The sequence below is a fragment of the Athene cunicularia genome (genome assembly GCF_003259725.1).
Source record: "Athene cunicularia isolate RWA chromosome 20 unlocalized genomic scaffold, athCun1 chr20_part1, whole genome shotgun sequence".
NCBI lineage: Eukaryota > Metazoa > Chordata > Aves > Strigiformes > Strigidae > Athene > Athene cunicularia.
This window is the reverse complement of record NW_020799125.1, coordinates 7,829,789-7,850,529: the sequence shown is the minus strand read 5'-3', so window position 1 is coordinate 7,850,529 and position 20,741 is coordinate 7,829,789. Positions and strand designations below refer to the sequence as shown.

The window sequence follows — 20,741 nt, the reverse complement described above, 5'->3', positions numbered from 1 at the left end:
TGGCCCGGGGCGGGGGGACAAGGCGAGGACCCTCGGGCATGATGGGGCCTGTGAGCACAGCTCCTCATCAAGGTGGAAGTGCTAATTGCTCTCCCCAGCCTCCCGCATCGCTGCTCAGCGCCTGGTTGGGGTCGCACTGAAGCACCTGTTGAAATAAGGGCTGCAGCTGGGCGAGGGGGCTGGGGGCTGCTTGCTGCTCTCCTCCCCCTCCCCGCAGGCTGGTTTGGGGCTGAGCTCTATCTCTGCAGCTTTTCCTTTTTACCTCATGCCAGGGTACCAGATAGTCTCACTAACACAAGTTTGGCTACCCTGTGCATGCTCTGTAGCTGGGGGTGCAGAGCTTGTGGTTGCTTTCTTTGTTAATAGACACTTTTGGCAGTGAAGCAAAGAGAGCTGCTTGGCAGGGACTCAGGCAAAAAGCTGATCTGTGTTCAGGTAACCCCTCCACTCCCACAGAGAGCTCCGAGCTCCACTGGTGCCTAGTGCCAGGCAGAATTACTGACCAATGAGCTGCTGTAAACCCTGGCCCTGGCTCATTTGACCCCCCTCTACATGGGCTCTAAACCCCAACAGAAATAAACTCTGTTAAAGACAGTGTATTCTGTCCCCTTTCCTCCCCGGGGCTGGCTGTCAGAGGCAGTGGCAACTCCAGGCTGCTCAGTCACCTATGAAAAGTTTCCAGCCACAAAGCAGCTCTGAATTATGAATGAATTTGCTTTGTCAAACGAAGGTCTTGGCTCAGGGATTAGGTCTCAGCTATGTGCTGGAGACAGTTACTGATATCAAAGTCCCCAGCACACATGTACCCTGTGATGGATCCCGGGCCATTGCCCTGATAACGTGATTAGCCGCTTTAATGCAATCAGAAGGGGAGAAGTACTGCCATGAAAGTGAGGAGGCAGCAGCCTGGGTGCCTGGGAGTGATTCCTGAGCAGCACAAGGTTGGCCCGTGGCTGAAAGTAAACGGCTGCAGGGCCGAGACGTGGCTGCACAGACTGCACTGAGGCCATTGGCTTTACTCTGATGCTCCCAGGGAGGCACAGCCTGTCCCCAACGCCTCCCGGGGCAGAGCAGGGGAGGGAGGATCCACCTGGTCCCCGCGGCAGATCTCAGGGCACTGCTGTAGCTCACGTTGGCCCTGAAGTGAGGCACTTGTTGCAAGGTGACTCACAGTTTTATGGCCGAGGAAGCATTCCTGTTCACTGGGAACCCGCCGCACCAGTGAGCAGGCAGTCCTGGTGATGCGGGTGGTTGTGCAAGACAGTCATGAACGTGCCACCACATTCGTGGCCTTCAGAAACTGCCCTGCTGCCTGCTGCCCCTGCAGCTCGAGACAGCGCTTTAAAGAGTCGATTTCTCAACTGGATGTCCAGGCATCCGGTAGTTCTCCCCAGCTGACCAGCTCTGCCTGTTTGGCTCAGCCACTGTGGCCCAACCACCTACCCATTCATCCTGCATCCCTGCCAGTGCTGGAGCAGGTGGCATCCACCGTGTCAACGGGAGTAAAGAACCAGTTCAAGCCCCTCCTGCTCACAGAGTAGTGTTTGCTCTTGCTTCACCCATGTGATACTGAATGAGTTATTGTTTTTTTCCCATTTTTAATATTTTCTTGTCCAAAAGCAACTCAGCAGGCATGCAGCACTGTCAGGAGTGCTGGAGAGCCTGGGAGCCATGATATGCACCACTCCCCAGGCTGCACAGTCTGAAAGCCCAGATAAACGTTACCAAGGCCTGGCCTAACTCCCTCCAGGAGCCAAGCTGCCACACAGGAGAGCAACACCCAGGGCTGGGGGCTCTTCTCTCTCACAGGGGAGCACAGGAGGTGGCTGGCACAGCCCAGGGGGGTCCAAAATCCCTGTAGGGACACAACTGAGGCTCCTTGTCCCGGTCAGTACTGCTGGGGGCACAGCAAGGCACTGGGTGGGCACAGGCAAGGTGGCTGGTTGGTGAAGGGAGCACCCGAGGCAGTGGGAGATGAGATGCTAAGGGCAGGCAGCAGTGCAGCAGACATTGCCATGGGGCTGAGCTATCCGTACTGATCGTGAGAGAGGAGCGGGGACTGCTGGCAGCCCTTGGCTGTGTACCTGGGAGTCTTTCAGAAGAAACGTTTTTTGGGAAGTCCACCCCAGCAGGATTTACCAAGGGCAGCTACCTGAAAGCTGCAGTTAATCCTCCATGACCACATCGCTCCTGCTTGCTTCTCTCCTTGCCTCGTGACTACCAAGAGCCCTTCTTAAATAACAGTCAATATTGTCAGACTGCTTGTCCAATGGAAGAATAAATATCCGGGGACACCTTGTCCTTCTCAGGGGGAAGAGTGCCTGGAGCAGCAAGCCCACAGACTTGGGGGGCCAGTGGAACTCCCTGGCAGTGCCTAGTGGGGGTAGAATCACCTTTCCTTCTGTGGGGGGACAAGAGGCCAACCCAAGAGCCACAGCACATTGGCATGAAGCTCCGTGCTGTGGAAATTAGTAACCCTAAAGGGGAAGAAAATTGCTGCAACTAGGAACTTTTAAAAACAGCTACCTACTGCTGCAGGAGCCTCTGAAGCCATACTGAGGTTTCAGCCAGGGTATTACCTCACAGGGCAGTCCAGCTAAAACTGGGGGGACATGCTGATGCCACGTGCCAGCAGCGGGGCTGTGCCACCCACTGCTGGGCAGACAGCCCAGCCCTGTCCTGCCGGCACTTGCCACCCCCATTCATGTATGGCTGGAGTAACTCATCTCCGTCTGCCTGACAAGAGGGGCCACATCGTTTTCATAGCCCTGTCTTTAGTTACATGGGTGCAGCCAATCCTGGTCTGGTGCCTTTAAAGAACGATTTTTGGCAGGAAAAGGTTATGATGCATGAATCCTTGGAGGAAAAAAGTCATTATGATTTTTGTAGTATTCATCAGCCTGATTTCTAGAGGAGGTGCTCCGAAGGGAAAGAAGTAGATGCAAAGCATCATTAGCCTTGCACTTCCACCTCGTGGTCATTGCAGTGCAGGGACCAGCCCACCTGCCCATGCTCACACCTTCCAACCCACTGGGGCTAGGGAGTGTCATAAAATACATGTGAACAGGACAGAAACCCCTGCCCAGCTTTTCTACCAGCTCCTGAGCAGGGCATCAGGGCTGCTCCAGGTGGGCAGAGATGCCCCACAGCCACATATGCCCCGGGGTGTGCATGGTTCCAGCTGCCATCCCAGGCAGGTTTGTTGTGCCACACAGAGATGAGGCAGGGAAAGAAGTGGGAGAAAACATCCTGCTTTGGCATTTGGGGATTTTTTTATGCACTCTGCAGAAAAGCTCAAGGATTTTGCAGCGCAGAAGGCTGAGCTATTTTCCAGCCTGAGCAGGGAGCACTCTCCCTTGCAGGCGTGGGTTGCTTTAGAGGAAAGCCTTGCTCTGCAGCTGCTGGTTTGCAGTGGTGGCCGTGCTGGAGCTGTGCTGCCATGCTGGACCCTTGCAGGGCCCCTCTCATTGGTACCCTCTTAGCACAGCCCACGCACAAGAGGGTTTACTCCTTTTTGCAGCTGCCCTCGATGAGGGGGTCCCATGCACACACCTGGGACACAGGCTGGGGGCTTCCTTACCCTTCTCATTTTTCTTGTATAGGGGCAACCCCAAATTTCTACACATACATTTATCTCCTCCAGCCCCTTTAGGGCTGACACAGGCAATGAAATCTCCACAACCAGGCTACCCGTGGAGGAACGTGGCCATAGGGATCCCCCCAAACTAGGATGAGGGACTCCCACCAGTGCACAGCCAGGAGCGAGACAGGCTCCCACCCTCGCTCCTGCAAGTGCGGGAGGAGGCAAGGCCTTCATCCCCAAGGGGTGTCACGGGCTAGAAGGAGCCTGCCACCCTGCAGGCTCCAGCTGAGCGCCGTGGGTGGGAGGAAGCTTCCCAGAAGATGGTGAGCTAAATAAAGGCAAGGCCTGGAACAAGCTGGGGCTGCCAGCTATTTATTCTAGCATGCCTGTACGCTGCAGAGCAGGAGAAAGACATTTTAAAGCTGCTCCAAGGAAGCCTGTCTGTCTGCCTGGGTTTGTTGATCAAAAATCTAATTATCAACCCTCCCCACCATCATCTCCAAGCCCTGCATCACCTCCAGCCAATTATCTTCCTAAATGCACCTCCTCCAAAGCAGCCAGCCCCTCTATCAGTACTACACTGAAGCAAATTGCTTGGAAAAAAAGGCTTTAGCATATACAGAGTAGCAGGAGCTTGGGAAGCATCCCCATCCTGCACTTCATTTACTTCTGCACAGCCCTAATGAGAAATTTCTAACCAGCTTTTATCACCCAGGTCTCAACGCTCCTCCACTCAAAAACTCTCATAAGCACTTACTCCTCTGGGCTTACAGATCTCACCTCCTAGGAAAAAAAAAAAAAAAAAAAAAAAAGCACACACCCCAAACTCCTATTAAAAAAGCAACCACTGCAATTTTTGTTCTTGAATATGTATTTTTTACTGAAAAAATCATTCATAAATTAACAAATACAAAAATGTACAAACACATGGGTAAATAAATGTAATGACACAAAGGATTGCTTTGCTGAGAAGTGTGTGTGTGTTTTAAAACACTAGTCTTCAGTGCAAAAATGTCCCCCTGGCACCTCTTAAAAACATAACAGTAAGCTCAAAAGCCATGATGATGGAAAGCTACTTTAGAATTTAAAGCCACTTCTGATGGTGAGCGACCTGAAGTATGTGGCTGTTGCTCAGATGGTACTTCCCTTAGAGAAGCAGAGCTTTACAGGTAACTAAGTGTCAGTAAATAGTTTTGCAAATAAAACCCACATGGCTTATTTAAAAAAAAAAAAAAGAATTCAGCATTGAACAGGACCTGCCCTCCAGCGGGGCTGACCAATGGTGTCGACATGGAAGGGGCGAATGAGTGGCCTTGTTGAATTTCAGCTGCCAGAATATGTACAAGTTCTCCTTAATACAAGAATTTTTACACCATAACAGCACATGCGCTTGACAGTATGTTTTTAACAGTTACATTTACTATACAGTATTTGACATAGCTGATAAGATTAACAGTGCACATTTTCAGATATTCCACATTTTAAAAAGGGAAAAAAAAAATTCAACATGATTAGAACAAAGGAACTATGAAGAGGGATGCTGTTGGGGGGGATGGACCCTTTTGTGCCAACCGTAGAGTGCATTTCTGAGCAGAGGTAACGGCTTTTTGTTCAACACAAGGTGCAATGGGTGTCAGGTACACATCGAAGGCTGAGGATCCCGACTAAGATAGTTTAACACCTACTCACACACACATGCATGATTCCTGGGGTAGTGAACTTGGACTAGTTGAAATACATTCCTTGTTTGAAGCACCATTAAACAAAGACAGATTTCTAGCAAGGTCTCAAGATGAAAGAGAAGGGGGCAGAGCAACGCGGGTTCAGCATCTGAAAAGGGTCCATGTGAATTAGAGATCAAGACTCAGAAGCAAAAGTCTTTATTGCTATATGCGCCATAAAAAGCAAATCCTCACCTCTGCCTATAAATAACCAGGTTGAATCCCCTCAGGAAGCAAGTTTAAAGCACATGTAAGTTCAAAGACTTTAAACCTAAGTTACAAACTTATCAGCGCTTTTCAAGGGCAGGCTCGCTGTCCTCTCATACCAGCCGATAAGATCTACACAAGAACTCGTGTTTTCTAAACTAACGTTTTCTGGATACAGGTTAGGAATGCCCTGGGCAGTCACACCCACAACAGATGTGTATGGGGATCATACGTCCACGGAACCGAGAAAACAATGTAAACCATGAGAAGTTAAGGAAACTGAAGGCAAACAATGCAATAAAAAGTAAGTTAAAGTACTTCAGAGGTTAAGTATCCACTGTTGTTATGTATAAATACAAATTAAAAAGCAACCCCCAATGTATTTACTTTTAAGTCAGAGAGGTCCAGTAAAAGTGACTGTGTTGGTGCTGGTCAGTGGGGAGGAGAGCCCGGAGCCCAGCCTGCCCACCAGGAGGAGGAGGGGATGGCAGGTGGGAGAAGGGAGGGGGCACTCCAGTTTCGATGGTTGGATGGGGTGTCGGACCAAGCTCTCTGGTTCCCAGTCCTCATGTTTTCATGAGTTTGATTCATGTGTCCTTCATTTCTCTCGCTCTCACTAACCTGCGACAACCTGCCCCACCAGATGTGCCTGTGAAAGTGCTGCCAGGTGCCAACGGTGATAGCCAAGTGCTAACCGAGGTGATAAGCTGGCTCTGGCAGCACTTCGGTGTGCTGCTAGATTTACACAATAAATACAAATTAAAACCACCTCCCAAACCGTACCATCATGTTACAGGAGTGAGGGCAGGGCGCTGCCGGGGCGCGGCGGGCTCGGTGTGGTGCGGCCAGCTGCCCCATCCCAAGGGCACGTGGGCAGGAGCTGGGGGCTGCACTTCCCACAGCAGCGTGGAGGCAAGCTCCTGAGCAATCTGCCAAGCTCCCACTTGCCATCAGCGGGACAGAGAGCAACAGGCAAGGGATTTTATTCCCTATGGCTTTTGGATTCATTTGCTCATCGCATTGCAAAAGTGACAGAAAGGGGAATTTTTTCATAAATATTCCCATTTCTTCACTCTCCCTGGAAAAAGCCACCCCCGTGGTTTCTGGAATAGGCGATGACATGGCTGTATTTCTCATCTGCTACACTGGAAAGTTTAGGGCCCTGTCCCACAAACATTTCTGCATATGCACAGCTTAAATCATGCAAGCAGTCTCACTGGCTTAAAAGGGAACACCTTGCACAAGTACAGTGATGCACACACAAGTGTTTACAGAATTCAGGACTAAAATGAGTGACCGTATGTAAACCTCTAGCTTGGATTTGAGCCATAGGAGAAAAATAAAAAGGGGCAATTTACACAGCATATTTACACTTACACTTCTTTAAGAAGCGATCCTGTTGTATGTACTTCAAGCAGGTCATTTAAAAAACCGCACAGACGTAGAAGAACGGTATCAGAAGTCGTTGGATCTCCCACCAGGGCAGTTGCCGACAGAATTGCTCCCGACATTCACTGTCGAGAAGGCAGAGTCCCTCAGCTAAGCCACTTCCTGGAGGAGGAAGCGTGTCCGAGGTGAATCCCAGTGCCAGAAATTGCTGGAGGAGGAATGTGGAGACGAGAGCAGCAGGTCAAACCGTTGTCCCGAAACCCAGAAAGCAAGTGGCAGAAAAAAGAAAGAGATTGCTGAGCTCGCTGCACAAGTATCGGGCTGGACTGATACAGCTAGGGCAATTTGTGCGTGCACCTTCAGCCTTATTCTCCAAAATACTGTGATCCTTCATTAGACAAAGTGTTGCTTGTCCTCAATAACCCTTGGAAAAGAAAGTCTAGCATGGTGCTTTCTTGGTGAAGGGCAGAGCAAAGTTATTTTCTCCTCTTAATATTCGGTCACCAGAGCCAGCTCCGGTGTCAGGTTAACAGTGATGTTCTTATACAAGGCGTCATATGTGATGTTTGGAAAGTAGTTCAAGTTATTGAGGCCATCCAGGGCTTGCCTTTCTTTTGACTTCCTCAGCAAGGCATACCTGTGCAACAAGAACCAGAGGCCAGAGTCATTTCCACGTATCCCACAAAGCCCTGAAAAGTCCTCCCAATGCTACTAAAACACTCTTAAAACAGCCAGTCCTAGCAGCAGCTACAAAGCAATGGATGTGATCCATTAAAGATAACAGTCACATTTTCTATATCAATAAATATCCCAATAAATATTTCAGAAAACTACGGTCTATCAATTAATAAAGAACAAAATGTTCTCTGTGCCACCAGCGAGCACTCAGCTGTCAAAACAACCTGTAACTCCTGCCAGAAGCCTATGGGTCCCATTCCCAGGATGGGGGCTAAGCTTGAGGTGTCCTGCTGAGCCCTGACCAGCCAAATCATCCCAGAGAAAACAGCTGGTGGGTGATGTGGTCCTTTCCATTTATAAGAAACTGGACCACAAACAAGAACAGAACTAAATGGTTTTAATCAGGGATGGGGGATGAGGAAGTAAAACTAGGAGAATGATGGTTTGGGGAAGGAAACTGCAGCTGGTGCACAAAAACAGCCTCAACCAGATTTAGGGGCAGAATGATGTGATATAAGGGCAAAGAGTGGGTAGGAAAAAATAAGATAAGTAGAAACATCTCAGCAGGACAGGTCACTGCCTTCCTGTACTGCAGTGCTGGGGGCCTGGCAGCACCAGGGCCAGTGAGAGCTGGGATGAGACCTGCAGACAGAGAAAGCACCACGGAAGGAATGCACTGTGAGGAAGATGAAGGTGCTGGGTGAGAGTTAAGAGGGAAGTGCCGAAGCTGGTTTCAAAGAGGTCACAGCATCAGGACATGGACAGGACACTTAGTGTGTAGTGTTGGGTCCCCCTGCTCCCTGCCTGGGTGGGAGAAGCAGCAGGGCTTTCAGATGGCAGCAGTTAGTACTTGCCTGTGGGTAAGTGCAGAGCAGAGGGAAGTAGAGATTTCAGAGGTGGGACACAGAGGATAGCTATTGCTAAGCCTCACCTAGGCTGGGGGTCAGGCTCCAGACGCAGCAGAGAAGGCAGGAGCGCTCAGCAGCATGGGCATCAGCCTCACCGGGGCAAACCCCTGCCTTGCCCACCCTCACCACAGATCCCCCCTCCCACAGCACTGGCCCACAGCTCCCGCTAACACTGAACTAAGGCTTCTGGCTGAGGCCAGAGGAGACCAGGAACAAGAGCCCAATGCTACTGCACTGCCAGCCTTCCACGCTTCAAGGGTTTGACTAAAAATGGCTATTTAAGCCAAAACCAACTTCTTTTTCAAGAATGAAATGAGAAAAGCATCTCTTACTGGCTGCATTCTGTCCAACAGAGAAATGAAAACTTGGGCTAAAGATGACATAACCTCAAATGGAAACTGCCCCCCAAAAAGTCTTCTGTAAAAAGAGACCAGCAGATAGCTCAGATGATATCTGCAACATAAATCCTCTCTGCTGCCTCTTCTGCCAGCAGCAGCAGGAGCCCCTCTGCAAAAAAGAGCTTGCGCCATCCAGCAGCTCATCACCTAAGAGCGTTAACTCCTGCAACTGTTTGTGAAAAAGGTATTTCTCTGGTTTTCTGTTGCACAGTTTTCAGAAGACTCAAATTCTACCAAGATCCCCAGGCAAAAGCAGTCAATTCAACCAACTGTTGCACTCTCCAAAACAACCCTAGCTCCTGGACAAAGGGGTCAGAGCCCTCCTGGAGAGCTCCAGGGAGAATTTGTCTTTTTTCTCAAAAAGCTAAAGTGTTCATGTAGTACTTGTGCTCCTTAGGTACAGGAAAGACAGTTACTGCTCCTGATGGATGTCCAAAGTCTAACAAGAGAGCAAACCCTGAGCTCAGGGGCTCTATACACCCATCCCAGCTTGTGGCCAAGAGGAAGGAACAGAAGAATGGAGAGGGATGACGTGCTCCATCTCAGCGCTGCAGTGGAAGTGTGCTGGAGCTGCCGCCATTTAATCATGGGGTGAAACCAGTGTGAGTGCCACCCTCTGACTCGAACCCCTTACACTGTCTGCTACCGAAGAACACTAGTGCAGGGGGACACTGCTTCTGCACCAGCAACTGCCATTGTAGTGCAAACCCAGGGCGTTGCTACTGGACTTTATTAGTGTTCCCAGGGACACCTGATGCTTTAGCAGCCACACCCCAGGAGAGACCCTGATCTCTGCCTTCTGCACGCTGAGCAACGCCTCCTTCGACACTGACACCAAACTCTTCTAGAAAAATAAAAGCTTCTCTGACATCTGGCATTAGCCACCTCTTTGGGAATATCCCCCTGGAGATATAGGACAGGCCCCCAGCCCACTGTGCTGACAACTCCATCTTTTGGATGGCATCCAAGCAGCTACAGCCACAAAGCAAGGAGCCTTTGCTGTAGGGATGTGAGGTATAAAACATAGGAATGGAGGAATCCAGGCAGTGCTCTGCCTCTGTCTCCCTGCAGTTAGTTTCCTTCACGAGTTAAGGTTGTTACTGGCCTCAAACAGCTGCAGGGAGCTTCATGCACAGCACACACTGTTTGCGAAGGGCTTTGGGATTCTTAAAAAAATTTACTTGCCTTCCTAGGAACTGCACTTCTCCCCGGTGATGGTGGGGAATTGATTTGTATTTCCCTGTGTCTCCTTCTGGTCGAGTCACTGAATAGCCTGCATACTGCACTCTGCAATAGTAATGGGAGAAATAAAAAAAATTTAAAAAAAATAATAAATCAACAGTTGCACGTGCTGTGCTGTCAGGGCTTGCCAGGACAGCACAGATAATGCACTTGGGGCTTTCCCTTTCCACCCAGCAGAGAAGCTCTGCAAGCCTCCCCACTCCAGTCTGGGCTCTGAACAAGTCACACAGCACTCAGCATCTCAACGTTTCAGCTCAGTCAAGATCAGTCTGAGCTCAGCAGCGTGAGATACTGCACACAGAGCCAATAATTTCCCAACCAGCACTTCTCTTTTTGCTTCCCATCTACTGCCTGTGCAGGCTGGAGCAGACCCCCTTCCCACCGAGCCACGGCAGCCAGGCTGGCTCTTCCCCAGCCCCCAGCCCGGGTGCAGTGGGCACAGCAAGCCCAGCGCCGGCTGCAATGGTGCCAACGCTCCCCTGCAGCACGTGCAAAGCTTGGCTCACAGAACCACCATCAGAAGCAGAGTTCAAGGACGCAGGCTGAGCTGAGCCTGTACCTGTTCCAGAGGTCATCGTCTTCACCACCCCAGCCCCAGAAGGCGTTAGGGAAACCATTGATCTTCTGAAACTGCTGGACAGTCAGGCCACTCACCCCACCAAAGAACTCGTTGTAAGGGAGCCTAAGCAGGAGAGAAGGGGTTAAGGCAGAGCCTGTCAGCACTGCGGCTCTCCCGCCTGCAATAGGGAAAGCCTGAGTTGTGAGGATGCTTTCTTCTATTTCCCTCTCATGTTCACTTTGCACAAAGCCTGAGAAGCAAACCCAGATTCATCTGACACCTTTTAAATAAATTTTAAAAAAGTAAAATCTAACACTGGCTGCTTAGCTATTATGGTAGTGCGGAGGAAGAACAGTGCTTACAGATACATGTACTTATCCAGCTTGGCTGCAAAGTGCCTCGGCATCTGTCCACACCCATAATAGTTACGGTCATTTTCTGGTATGTGGTCCACATCATGAAAGATGAGACAGTCCCAGTCCAAATCCTTCATTGCTTCCCGAAAGCCAACATTGAAGAGCATGGCACGGTTAAAGGGTTGGTTTCCAGCCTAGGAGGAAGAGAGTTCCATCTCAAGGGGAGCCCCGTGCAGTTTGGGCTCTGCATGTGCGTTCTCAGTCTTGTCGAGAAAACTGCAGAGGGCAACCAGCTCCCACATCAGTGCCGCAAAAGGAAATGATGTATTGGAACAGACAGACCAGTGAGATCAACCAAGATTTAAATATTCAATTTACTGTGCAGAAGGCAAAAATAAAGATGCTAAAGTCTTATTACTCAGACACCTGAAAAAAATCAATTTTGATTAATCTTTTTAAGATAGAGCTAAATATAGAAGTAAATTTACTGGGTGGATGAAGCCAGACAGCTTAAGTGACAGGTTCACATACACATCAAATGAGAGCCTTAAGTTTATTATATTCATAAAAGTCTTCTAGATACTGCCCAGACAAGAAACACATAGCTCTGGTCAGGCCATTCCTGTGCCTAGGTGATGCTCCCTCAAACTACTACAGGGATATGCAAAAATAGCACAGTATTATTTAAACTGCAAACACCTGGTTCAAAGATGTCTTTTTTTAAAAAAAACCCTCTCCTCCAATACAGGATTTAAAAAAAAAAACAACCCAACAACCAAAACTCTGCATCTCTGCTTTACTTCTTAGATAAATAGTCATTTTTGGGCATACCTCTTAGCTGTGCCACTTTTAGGCAGAATGGGACAACTTACACATTGCAACATGAACACTAAACCTGTCAAAGGTTAAATGATGTGATCTGGCAGGTAAACTACTTGGGACACAGCACAGAGCTACACTTACAGCTTTGGCAGACACATTTTTTTTTTTTAAGCACAGCACATCCGTGCCCCATCAGCTGCCGCCCCAACCGCCCCAGGGCTCACTCACTTGTTCCACAACGTAAAAGGCAAACTGTAAACGTTGCCGCTGCAGCATGGGAATAAGGTGTCTGAAGAGGACGGGAAGATGCTCGTATCGATTGCGGAACGGGATCAGAATAGCCACCTGAAGGAGAGAGGACACAGCTCTTACTGGAACACCCGTGGCCCCTGCTGCCGACTGAACCCCCGGGCTGGGGAGTGGGACTAGCTGCTGTGGTGTTACAGGCAAAGGAGCAGCACTAAACATGGTGTCTCAGCTCTCCCATGTAGGTCTGAGCAGCCTGAAACCCTTCCAACCTCCACAACAACGATTTCTTATTCACTTTTTGGGAAATTGATGCTTTGGGGAAATTCAATGTAACTTTGAGTGGAAGGGAGATCTGCAGCCCACCCCCCCCCACCTCACTGCCCCTGCCCAGCGCTGGGGACAGCAGGAGCGGGGCCCAGCAACTGCCTCCACGCTGCCCTACCCCCTTGTGGGGACAGGAGTCCCCAACACTGTCACCTTGCCCCTCTGGGCCAAATCCTACCCCAGACAGGGTGGCAAGGGGAGCAGGAGGCTCAGCAGCAGGGAAGCAGGCAGGCAAGCTCACTGCCTGACTGTAGCAGTCTGTGCAGAAACTCAGAGCTGACTCATGCATCACTAAAGCAGCCCTTGAGTTCAGCGTTTATTCCCTAAGTACTGCACCCCACACTTCAGAGATCCTTATATTCATTACTCTGGAGCTGCAGCACATCAGAGACGTTTCCATTAACGACTTCCCACCACCCACCCAGGACTGTCCATCCCCCTGCGCTCAGCAGGGACACGGGGCTGCCCAACTTCCCAGTCACCTTCCAGCGAGGCAGGCAGTCGCTCGGCTTCCAGTGGCCTCCCAGCCTGATGGAGGGGTCTTTTGAGAAGAACTGGTGGATATCCTCCATCGTGATCTCACTCATATTTACATCAATGGGGCCCTCTGTGGAGACAGAAGGGAGAAGCAGAGTAGGGGGTCAGGAACTGCTGTGGTCCTGGGGCAGCTCAGTGCCTGCTCAGGGTAGTACTCTGATGCATTTCTGCCCTCTATGATGCACTTCTGCCCTCTATCCCCAGCACTAAATGCAGGCAGCCTCTTTTTTTCCCAAGCACCAACAAAAACAATTAGGGAATGCTGCTGGCATGACTTGTAACACCTCCACCTCCTCAGCAGCTGGGCTCTGCTCAGCCTTTGTGGCTGCTGTTGGATGCAGCTCTCCACCAGACACACACACCAGCTAGGGCAGCCCTCTACTCCTCCATACAAGTTTCCAGCAGACACAAAACCCCACACATCAGCAGACAGCTGTTTCCCCCTTTGAGGAAACATTTACCCCAGAAGCCCAGTTCCCCGGCTGTGGCTCCCTTATCAGGGGTCCAGTCTGTCTCCCACATCAGCCCCTGCCCAGCTGTACCCAGTACAGCTCAAGGCTGGGACTGGCAGCACTATCAAGGGGCAAGGGAGCCACCCTGCCACCACTGACCCTGGAAAAGGGCTGGCTGAACCTCTTCAGCAACCCCCAGCACACAATCCCTCTTTTATTTGCATTTGCCAAATGATGGACTCCTGCTTCAGCAGGGAAACATGCCTCCAATGTAGCAGGGATTAATTTGTGTGAGTAGGTAAACAACTCACACAGGAGAGGACCAGGCTCTGAACAGCACTCCCATTCATCCCCAGGTGCCTGGCAGTGAAAGTACAACACCAGCAAGCCAGGGAGCAGCACGATGTGCCCTCCAAAGCCATGGGGCCATGGGGCCATCAGGATGCTACTCACTCATAGAAGGGAGCCTCTCGGGACAGGTGTGGTTGGGGAAGTAGGTAAAGTCTTCAGGAAGAAACGTTGTGGCTTGCAGAAAGGTGTCATTGTGGTTCAGATCAAGAGGATAATCTGGGAAACAGAAACAAAAAAAAGTTTACACTCGAGCTGCAGGTCTTTTTTATTTCCAGCCACCTGCTCATGCCACTGTGAGCAGACTCCAGAGCCACCCATGGCTGAGGATGTCCCCAACAGCATGGGGGGGTCCCATGCAGCATGAGCTCTAGACTTGCAACCCAGCTGGGTGCTCATCCCCATCCTGGGGCAGGTGGCTGCAGAAACACCAGCTACCTTAGACAACACTACACCAAAGAAACCTTCACATTTTCTGGTCAGATGAAGCATTTTGAGTGTCACCTTTAGGCATCACAAACAGCTGAAAGGAAGGAGGAACATGGTGCTCAGAAGGAAAAGCTACTTAGCACCTTGTCTCTGAAGGACCATGGCACAGTGAGAGGGGATGTGCTCCTCCAATGGGTCCTTTCCTAACTGGCTCAGAGAGGGAAGTCCCCGGGCAGGTCCCGATGCCTGCAAGGACTGTCAGCACAGCAGCCTGCACAGGGAATCCTGCCTCGCATCCTCCTCAAAGGATCAATAAAGACTATCACATTACACCAGCCTTTCCTCGGGTTTGCATCATGCAAGAGCAGAGGAACCCCACGCCCCAGCAGTCATGGCAGTGCCCAGCACAGTCCCTTCCTTCAGCCCCCCCCCCCCCGACATTCCCCTGCATCCTTTTACCTCCCGGGCAAAACCCCTCAAGCCTGTTACACCTGCAGATGCTTTAAGGAGGTTTTTATATAACCATGAACTTCTGCTTTCTACAGTAAAGCCACCAGAGATTTGCGTAAGGCATCTTTAGCCAAGCATGACCTTTATTTTAGGCACTAGAAAAAGTTCCCTGTCTGCAGAATGGCATCAGCTGCTGCAGGAGGATGCTGCCTCTTCACTTCCTCCGAGCACCAGATGCTTAGTCTGGGGTTGGCCTTTTGATCCCACAGCACCAGCCTTACACCCTGGAGAGGTCCTGGAAAGCAGCTGCTTAGGGCTGAGCCACCCAGTCCCATCAGAGGCAGCCTCCAGACCTACCAGGACAAGAAGGTCTCATCCTCTCCAATCACCTTACCATGCACAGGCATTTCTGCAGCAGCTAGCTTGCAGAAACATGACACAGGGCTGATATTCACCATACTGACTCAAAGCAAGAGCAGCCCTGGTTTCTCATGAGCACAGTACAAACCAGCTGATGTTCAGGCACCCACAGACAAAAGAAGGGCTGCTGTCCCGCCCATCACCCCCCAAGAGCTGTCCAAGCAGCTCTGAAACGTCTTAGACACAAGGGTTGCAAGAGAACCATCAGCAAACAGTCGATTTACAGTAGGTAGCCAGATTTTTAAGTTATTTTACTGAACCCAGTGTGAAATTCAGATATTTCTTTCTCAACCAGCCACTATAACCTTTCAAATTAAGCATACATTTAGTTTCAAGAACATATTAATAGCAAAAAAGTTTCACACGTTTTATCCTGAGAGTAATTTAATAAACCCAGAATTGCAGCATAGTGAACCGAATGAACTGGTTAAGATTAAAAGTTAAGAACCTAAGTCATGTTTAAGGATAGGGACATTTAAGTAATTACATAAGAACAGTATATTCATCACAGCAAAAAGGCCGTGTCTAGTAACCACACTAATGATCTATCAAGAAAAAATAATCCAGTGACAATTTAATCTTTTAAAGCAAAGCAGGGAAGGTAGCATTTACCAGCAAGGTCAAAATCTTTCATTTAAATCAACTCAGACAAGTCATTGCTGGCCTGATATTTCAGCTTACTTTATTGTGCTAGTATCTACCATCACGTCATTAATAGTGTTTATCTGCTCAAATAAGTGGTACCCAAACTATCTCAGACTCAAGATGGACTTGTAAACGAACCTAAGGGCTTTTCAAGAATGATAGATATTATTTCAGATGCTTGATACTGCTCTAAATGTTCATAACCTAATTCCCATTAAACTCCTATCACCAGAACACACTCTCAATACTTAGTCCAGCTGACAATGCACAGTGAAGCTCAACAACCCTTTTTTGCATGAAGGGCTGCCTTTTTTGCTTGCAGAAGCACAGAAGGGACACCTCTCAGCTCACCGAACAGGAAACCTATTATTACATCTATTAGCAAATGCTGAAATACATATAAATTACTTCCTCATTTTAATACAAGAGGAAAAAAAGCTAAGGGCAAAGAGTAAGTGCAGATGAATGGGGGCAGGCACACTGTGCTTGCAGCAGACCATACTGTGCTTAGCCACCTTGACATTCAGGGTGGGATATTTCATTCTTAAGGAAGCTACCCAGAAATTAAAGCAAAGCCCCAGGTCCCAGGAGAACACACACACACACACACACACACACAAGGCAGCACTGCACAAAGAGCTGCTCCCCCCCAGCCCCTTGCTGAGACCCGCATGCTGTGCAGGAGAGGTTGCAGCTCCGAAAGCATCCTCCTGCCTCCCAGCGCTCTCACACAGCTGGAGCAGGGACCACCAAAAAGGGTCCACCGGTGTTCTACTGCCCAAATTGGTTTGTGATTTGTGCTAGCTCATCCCTCACAGCAGCATCCCTGCCCCTGCTCCACATGCCTCTCCCAGGAGGAGAGGGGATGCAGGGATGTGACACCCACTGCTGCCTGCATGGTAGGATGGGGGCAGGAGAGCCCGGGAGCTGCTCCCAGCAGCTCTGAGTTGTGACAGGGATAGCCAAGGCCTTTGCTGGGTCCCTCCCTGCAGCCAGAGCAGGTGGGTTTGCTCTCCCAGCCATCACACTACCTGAAGCAGCATGGGGAGGAGGCACTCAACCAGGCAGCATGACCCACTCAGATCCCACTGAGGCACCTGAAAACCAAGATGGGGAGGGAAGCTGCCAATCCTGCTGTTAACATAATCCTTGTGGCCACAGTACCACATGCCTTCCAAATGTCACTGCCACCTGTCATGCGTCTGCTTTGGGGGGAAGTTCGCCCAAGGATGGTGCACATTGCTTGTATATGTTCTCGGGGCAGGAGGGGTATCAGCCCATGCCTGCTCAGCTGGGATGGACAAGAGGCCTGAGCAAAGCACGTTATTTCAGTTGTTGGAGTACCATTATCAGTGACACTACTGTGGTAACCATTTCCCTATATGCTGCAGACAGCAGGAGCACCCAACAGATTTTTACAGGGCTCAGAACCCCAAGGGCCAGGATTGCAGCAGGACATAGGCTCTTATCAACACAAGCAGCAGCAGTGGAGCTCTAACCCTCCTCCCCTCGGGCAGTCAGCTACTTCCTCACCCTGCGCCTGCTTTACTTGATGTTTCCAGCCTTAAAAATAGCCTGGGCTGGCAGCCCTGGACGTCTTTGGCACAAAGAGGATGTGACCCAGGGTGTCGATCTCTTGCGCAAGTTGATAATTCCTCTCCTGTGCCCATCCCTGGTCAGAGTACAGCTGAACTGGTGGCCACACCACCTACTCCTCAGCAGGCTGGGCAGCAAGGACATGGCTTGTATTTTTTATTAATAAGGAAATAAGCTTGCTTTGTAGTTCATCAGTCCCTGCTGATGAACCCTCATAGCGGAGGAGCTGAGCTCCCCGGTACAGCCTGATGCCAACTGCACCAGTGAGGTGTCAGCAGGGAAGGTACATGCTCGGTGTCACACCAGACCAAAGGCAATGCCTCACCCTGGCTTATACACAGCCATGTGCGTTTATGCTTCACTGTACCATATTTACACCAAAACTTGTAACCCTGTTATCAGCTTTATATCATGGATGATGAACAGCCTGGGAGTGGAAGCCTGCAACTCCACTCCTTGCATTCCGCCCAAAGTTCAATATATTATTTGTGGCAGATCTCCAGCCAAGTCATCTCAGTTCACCCTTGCATGGGAAGAGTGAAGCTTGTGAGCACAGGCTCCTCCACATGCACAGAACCAGGGTTCTGCGCAGGCGTGTGCCTGGGAAGTTTTTTAAAATATGAAACCTGATCCTTGCACTGAATTTGAAAATGTTTACTCTCAGACTGGTTGAAGCTAACAAGTTGAATTCCTGGAAAGCAAAGAAGTTTTTGTCTCAACATCACATCACTTGAGACCTGTCAAGATTTTCACTCCTTATATGCAAGTTACAGCATTTAATTTTTTTTTTTTACATATCTATATAAAAATGAATATAATTTTTACATAGTCTATACAGTAATTTTATATATACGATGTATTTTTATGTTATATATAGTATGTATTTATATATATATATATATATATATATATACACACACACACAAAAATAAAACCAGAAGCAAATTAATTAAAGTTCCCACCCTGCATTTACCAGCATAAATTAATTCCTTCAAGTGAGAGTGGTTCAGGTTAACTTGATTTCCAATGAAAATGGAACCTTTGATCAAAATGACAATTATTCAAGAAATACCTGAGTCATTTACACTGCTGTTCCTCTTGGCATAGGCACTGCGGACCACCTGCTCATACACCTGAGCTCCTATCGTTCGCATGTTTTCACGAATCATGATGCCTTGGGCTTGCATCATGAAGAGGTAGGTGTTCACTGCAAGGAATAAAAAAAAGAAAAAAAAAAAAGATTATTTCCATGAGCACCAGCGTTTGTAGGAAAGAGAAACAGGAGTCTTTTGGAACCATTCCCAGCCTTCTGCTTGGTTTCAGCTCCCTCCTGCCAGGAGGATGCCCGGGTCGCACGTGCCTCAGTTGCCCGACAGGAGCTGGGAAGGGCACAGAGTTGGGAAGCGGAGGCGTAGGACATGTTTGGAAACCGGCTGGTTAATAAGGGGAATATACCCAGCTAGACCTGACAATGCAGACTGTAATGCAGCATTGCAGCTTAAACAAGAGTACCTTTTGCTGCCTAAGTAGGCAGCTTTAATTAGGAAATACCATTATAACAGGAAACTAAGCTGCACGCCTGGAGAAAGGTATTCATTCCTAGACTGCAGCACCAAGGGCTGACACTTGTTTGGCAGAGGTACCTCAATGGGCACAGCAAAAAACATCCCACTGCCAGTCTGAGCCCACTGGCAATCCATACATCCCAGAGCAGGCAGCATTTTGCAGCACAAGTCCCCTGGGTCCATGGGGCCAGCCCCCCCAGCTAGGTTTCTCTCCCCTGCTCCTTTCCCGCTGACCCTGTGCCCTGGCACCGCTCAGGCTGAGCCTGCTTAGGTTTCAGTTTAAGCTGACACCCAGCACTGGCAGGAAAGGCCCCAAAGCAAACAGCAGCAGGCACAGCCCTGCGTCACCAAAAGCGCCTGTGGGGACAGCAGGACAGCCACCAGCAGGGACGGCAGGACGGCCACCATGCACACCACAGCACCCCTCGCCATCACAGGGCCAGCCACTGCCCCAATGCAGTGAAGTTTTAGGCTGAAGGAAAACAAAAATAATCTTAACTTGAAAACAGGGAGGAAGGGAGATCTAGAAGGTCAGTTCTGCACTAATAATTAAAAAAACAGGTCAAAAGACACTCCAGAAGGGATAAAGAGGGCACTAAGCCAAGGAAACAACAGAGACCCTGCATAGAGGAGGGCAGTAACTAATGAAATGTCACCAGGAAACATCCCACAGGCAGGTCATTTCTACAGCAGCGTACTGCAAGCTGTAATAACCTGAAACCGGCGGCTGCCAGTGCCAGGAAGATACAGTCATCACTGCAGTCACCGGGAGCACAGACTATAGGGGACCCCAGAGGCAGCACTGCTATCAGAGGGCAAGGGTCCCCCCAAACACTGCCCACCAGTACACATGCTGATGCACTGCCCCCCAGGGTGATGAAGCCCCACACCATGAGCAAAGCCCCCACATCATGCCCAGGTGCTGCCTGTGCCCATTCTGTCTCTGAGCTATGAGGAATTGCTTGGTTTTCAGCAAGAAAGGGGTCGGCTGCATTAAACACTTGGCAACTAAATGGCTTAAAATGCAATTTTAAATGCCCTTTTCCAGCCCTTCCCTTCCCACGCATGTACCCTTCACATTGGAACCAGCGATGACACCTTAAGCCAGCAGTTACACCAGAAACAAGCAGGAGCTGCCTCAGCCAAAGCTGCACTCAAACCCTCTTTGCTCACCCATCTCTTCTAGGACCAGCTCCGCAACCCAGAGTAACAGCAGGGTAGGTTAGTGACAGCTACAAAATATTCGTGTGTTCTGGGGCATTTTCTTGGCAAGATACTGCTATTGCAATGACAGTGAGAGGCAACAAGGGCTACTCCTGCTCAGAAAGATGGGAAATTTGCTCTAGCAGATCCCCAGGGAATACAGCTCAAGGAAAAGCTGGCATTTTGATGTGGCACCACAGGCCAGAAACAAATGTAGCTGAAATTCCCCATGCAAAGCCTCACACTCAGCCCAAAACCTTCATATGCTCACACTTGGACTCATCTCCTGCTTGGAGCTCAGCATGAAACCACATCACCTGTGGGCACCAGCAGTCCAGCCCCAGCATCCTTCCCCATTGCAGCCCCAGCTTTACCAGGCAGCTGCCCACCAGGGCTCAGGGACATGGGATCCTGGGGGAAAAAATGTGTTATCAGAAATGTGCTGTTCATGGTTATTCTGGGCTATTTACAGGTTAGTGGTAAATAAATGAGAGATGCAATCAGGCTGGCATGGCCTTGGGGCCTAGGGCAAGATGCACAGGGCAGTTCTGGACCGACCTTGCCTGGCCAGGCACAGGGCAGGTCTTCCAGATGACCACAGTAAGATGTGGAAGTTGGTAACTTCTCCTTCAACCCACATCCCAGATCTGTCTTGGTTGT

The 20,741-nt window shown here is 49.7% G+C and overlaps 1 protein-coding gene across 1 annotated transcript in view; it reads right to left on the bottom strand.

Moving 5' to 3' along the window:
- Positions 1–4,449: 4,449 nt before the first annotated feature.
- B4GALT5 (beta-1,4-galactosyltransferase 5) overlaps positions 4,450–20,741 on the bottom strand; it is a 36,062-nt gene continuing 19,770 nt past the window's right edge. The window contains exons 2-9 of the mRNA XM_026862328.1: positions 18,386–18,520; positions 13,879–13,992; positions 12,919–13,043; positions 12,092–12,208; positions 11,048–11,235; positions 10,686–10,808; positions 10,070–10,171; positions 4,450–7,537 (exon numbers count right to left, since the gene is read on the bottom strand). Of these exons, the coding sequence (XP_026718129.1) occupies positions 7,390–7,537; positions 10,070–10,171; positions 10,686–10,808; positions 11,048–11,235; positions 12,092–12,208; positions 12,919–13,043; positions 13,879–13,992; positions 18,386–18,520 (1,052 nt within the window). The 3' untranslated portion in view covers positions 4,450–7,389. The remainder of the gene's footprint in view (positions 7,538–10,069; positions 10,172–10,685; positions 10,809–11,047; positions 11,236–12,091; positions 12,209–12,918; positions 13,044–13,878; positions 13,993–18,385; positions 18,521–20,741) is intronic.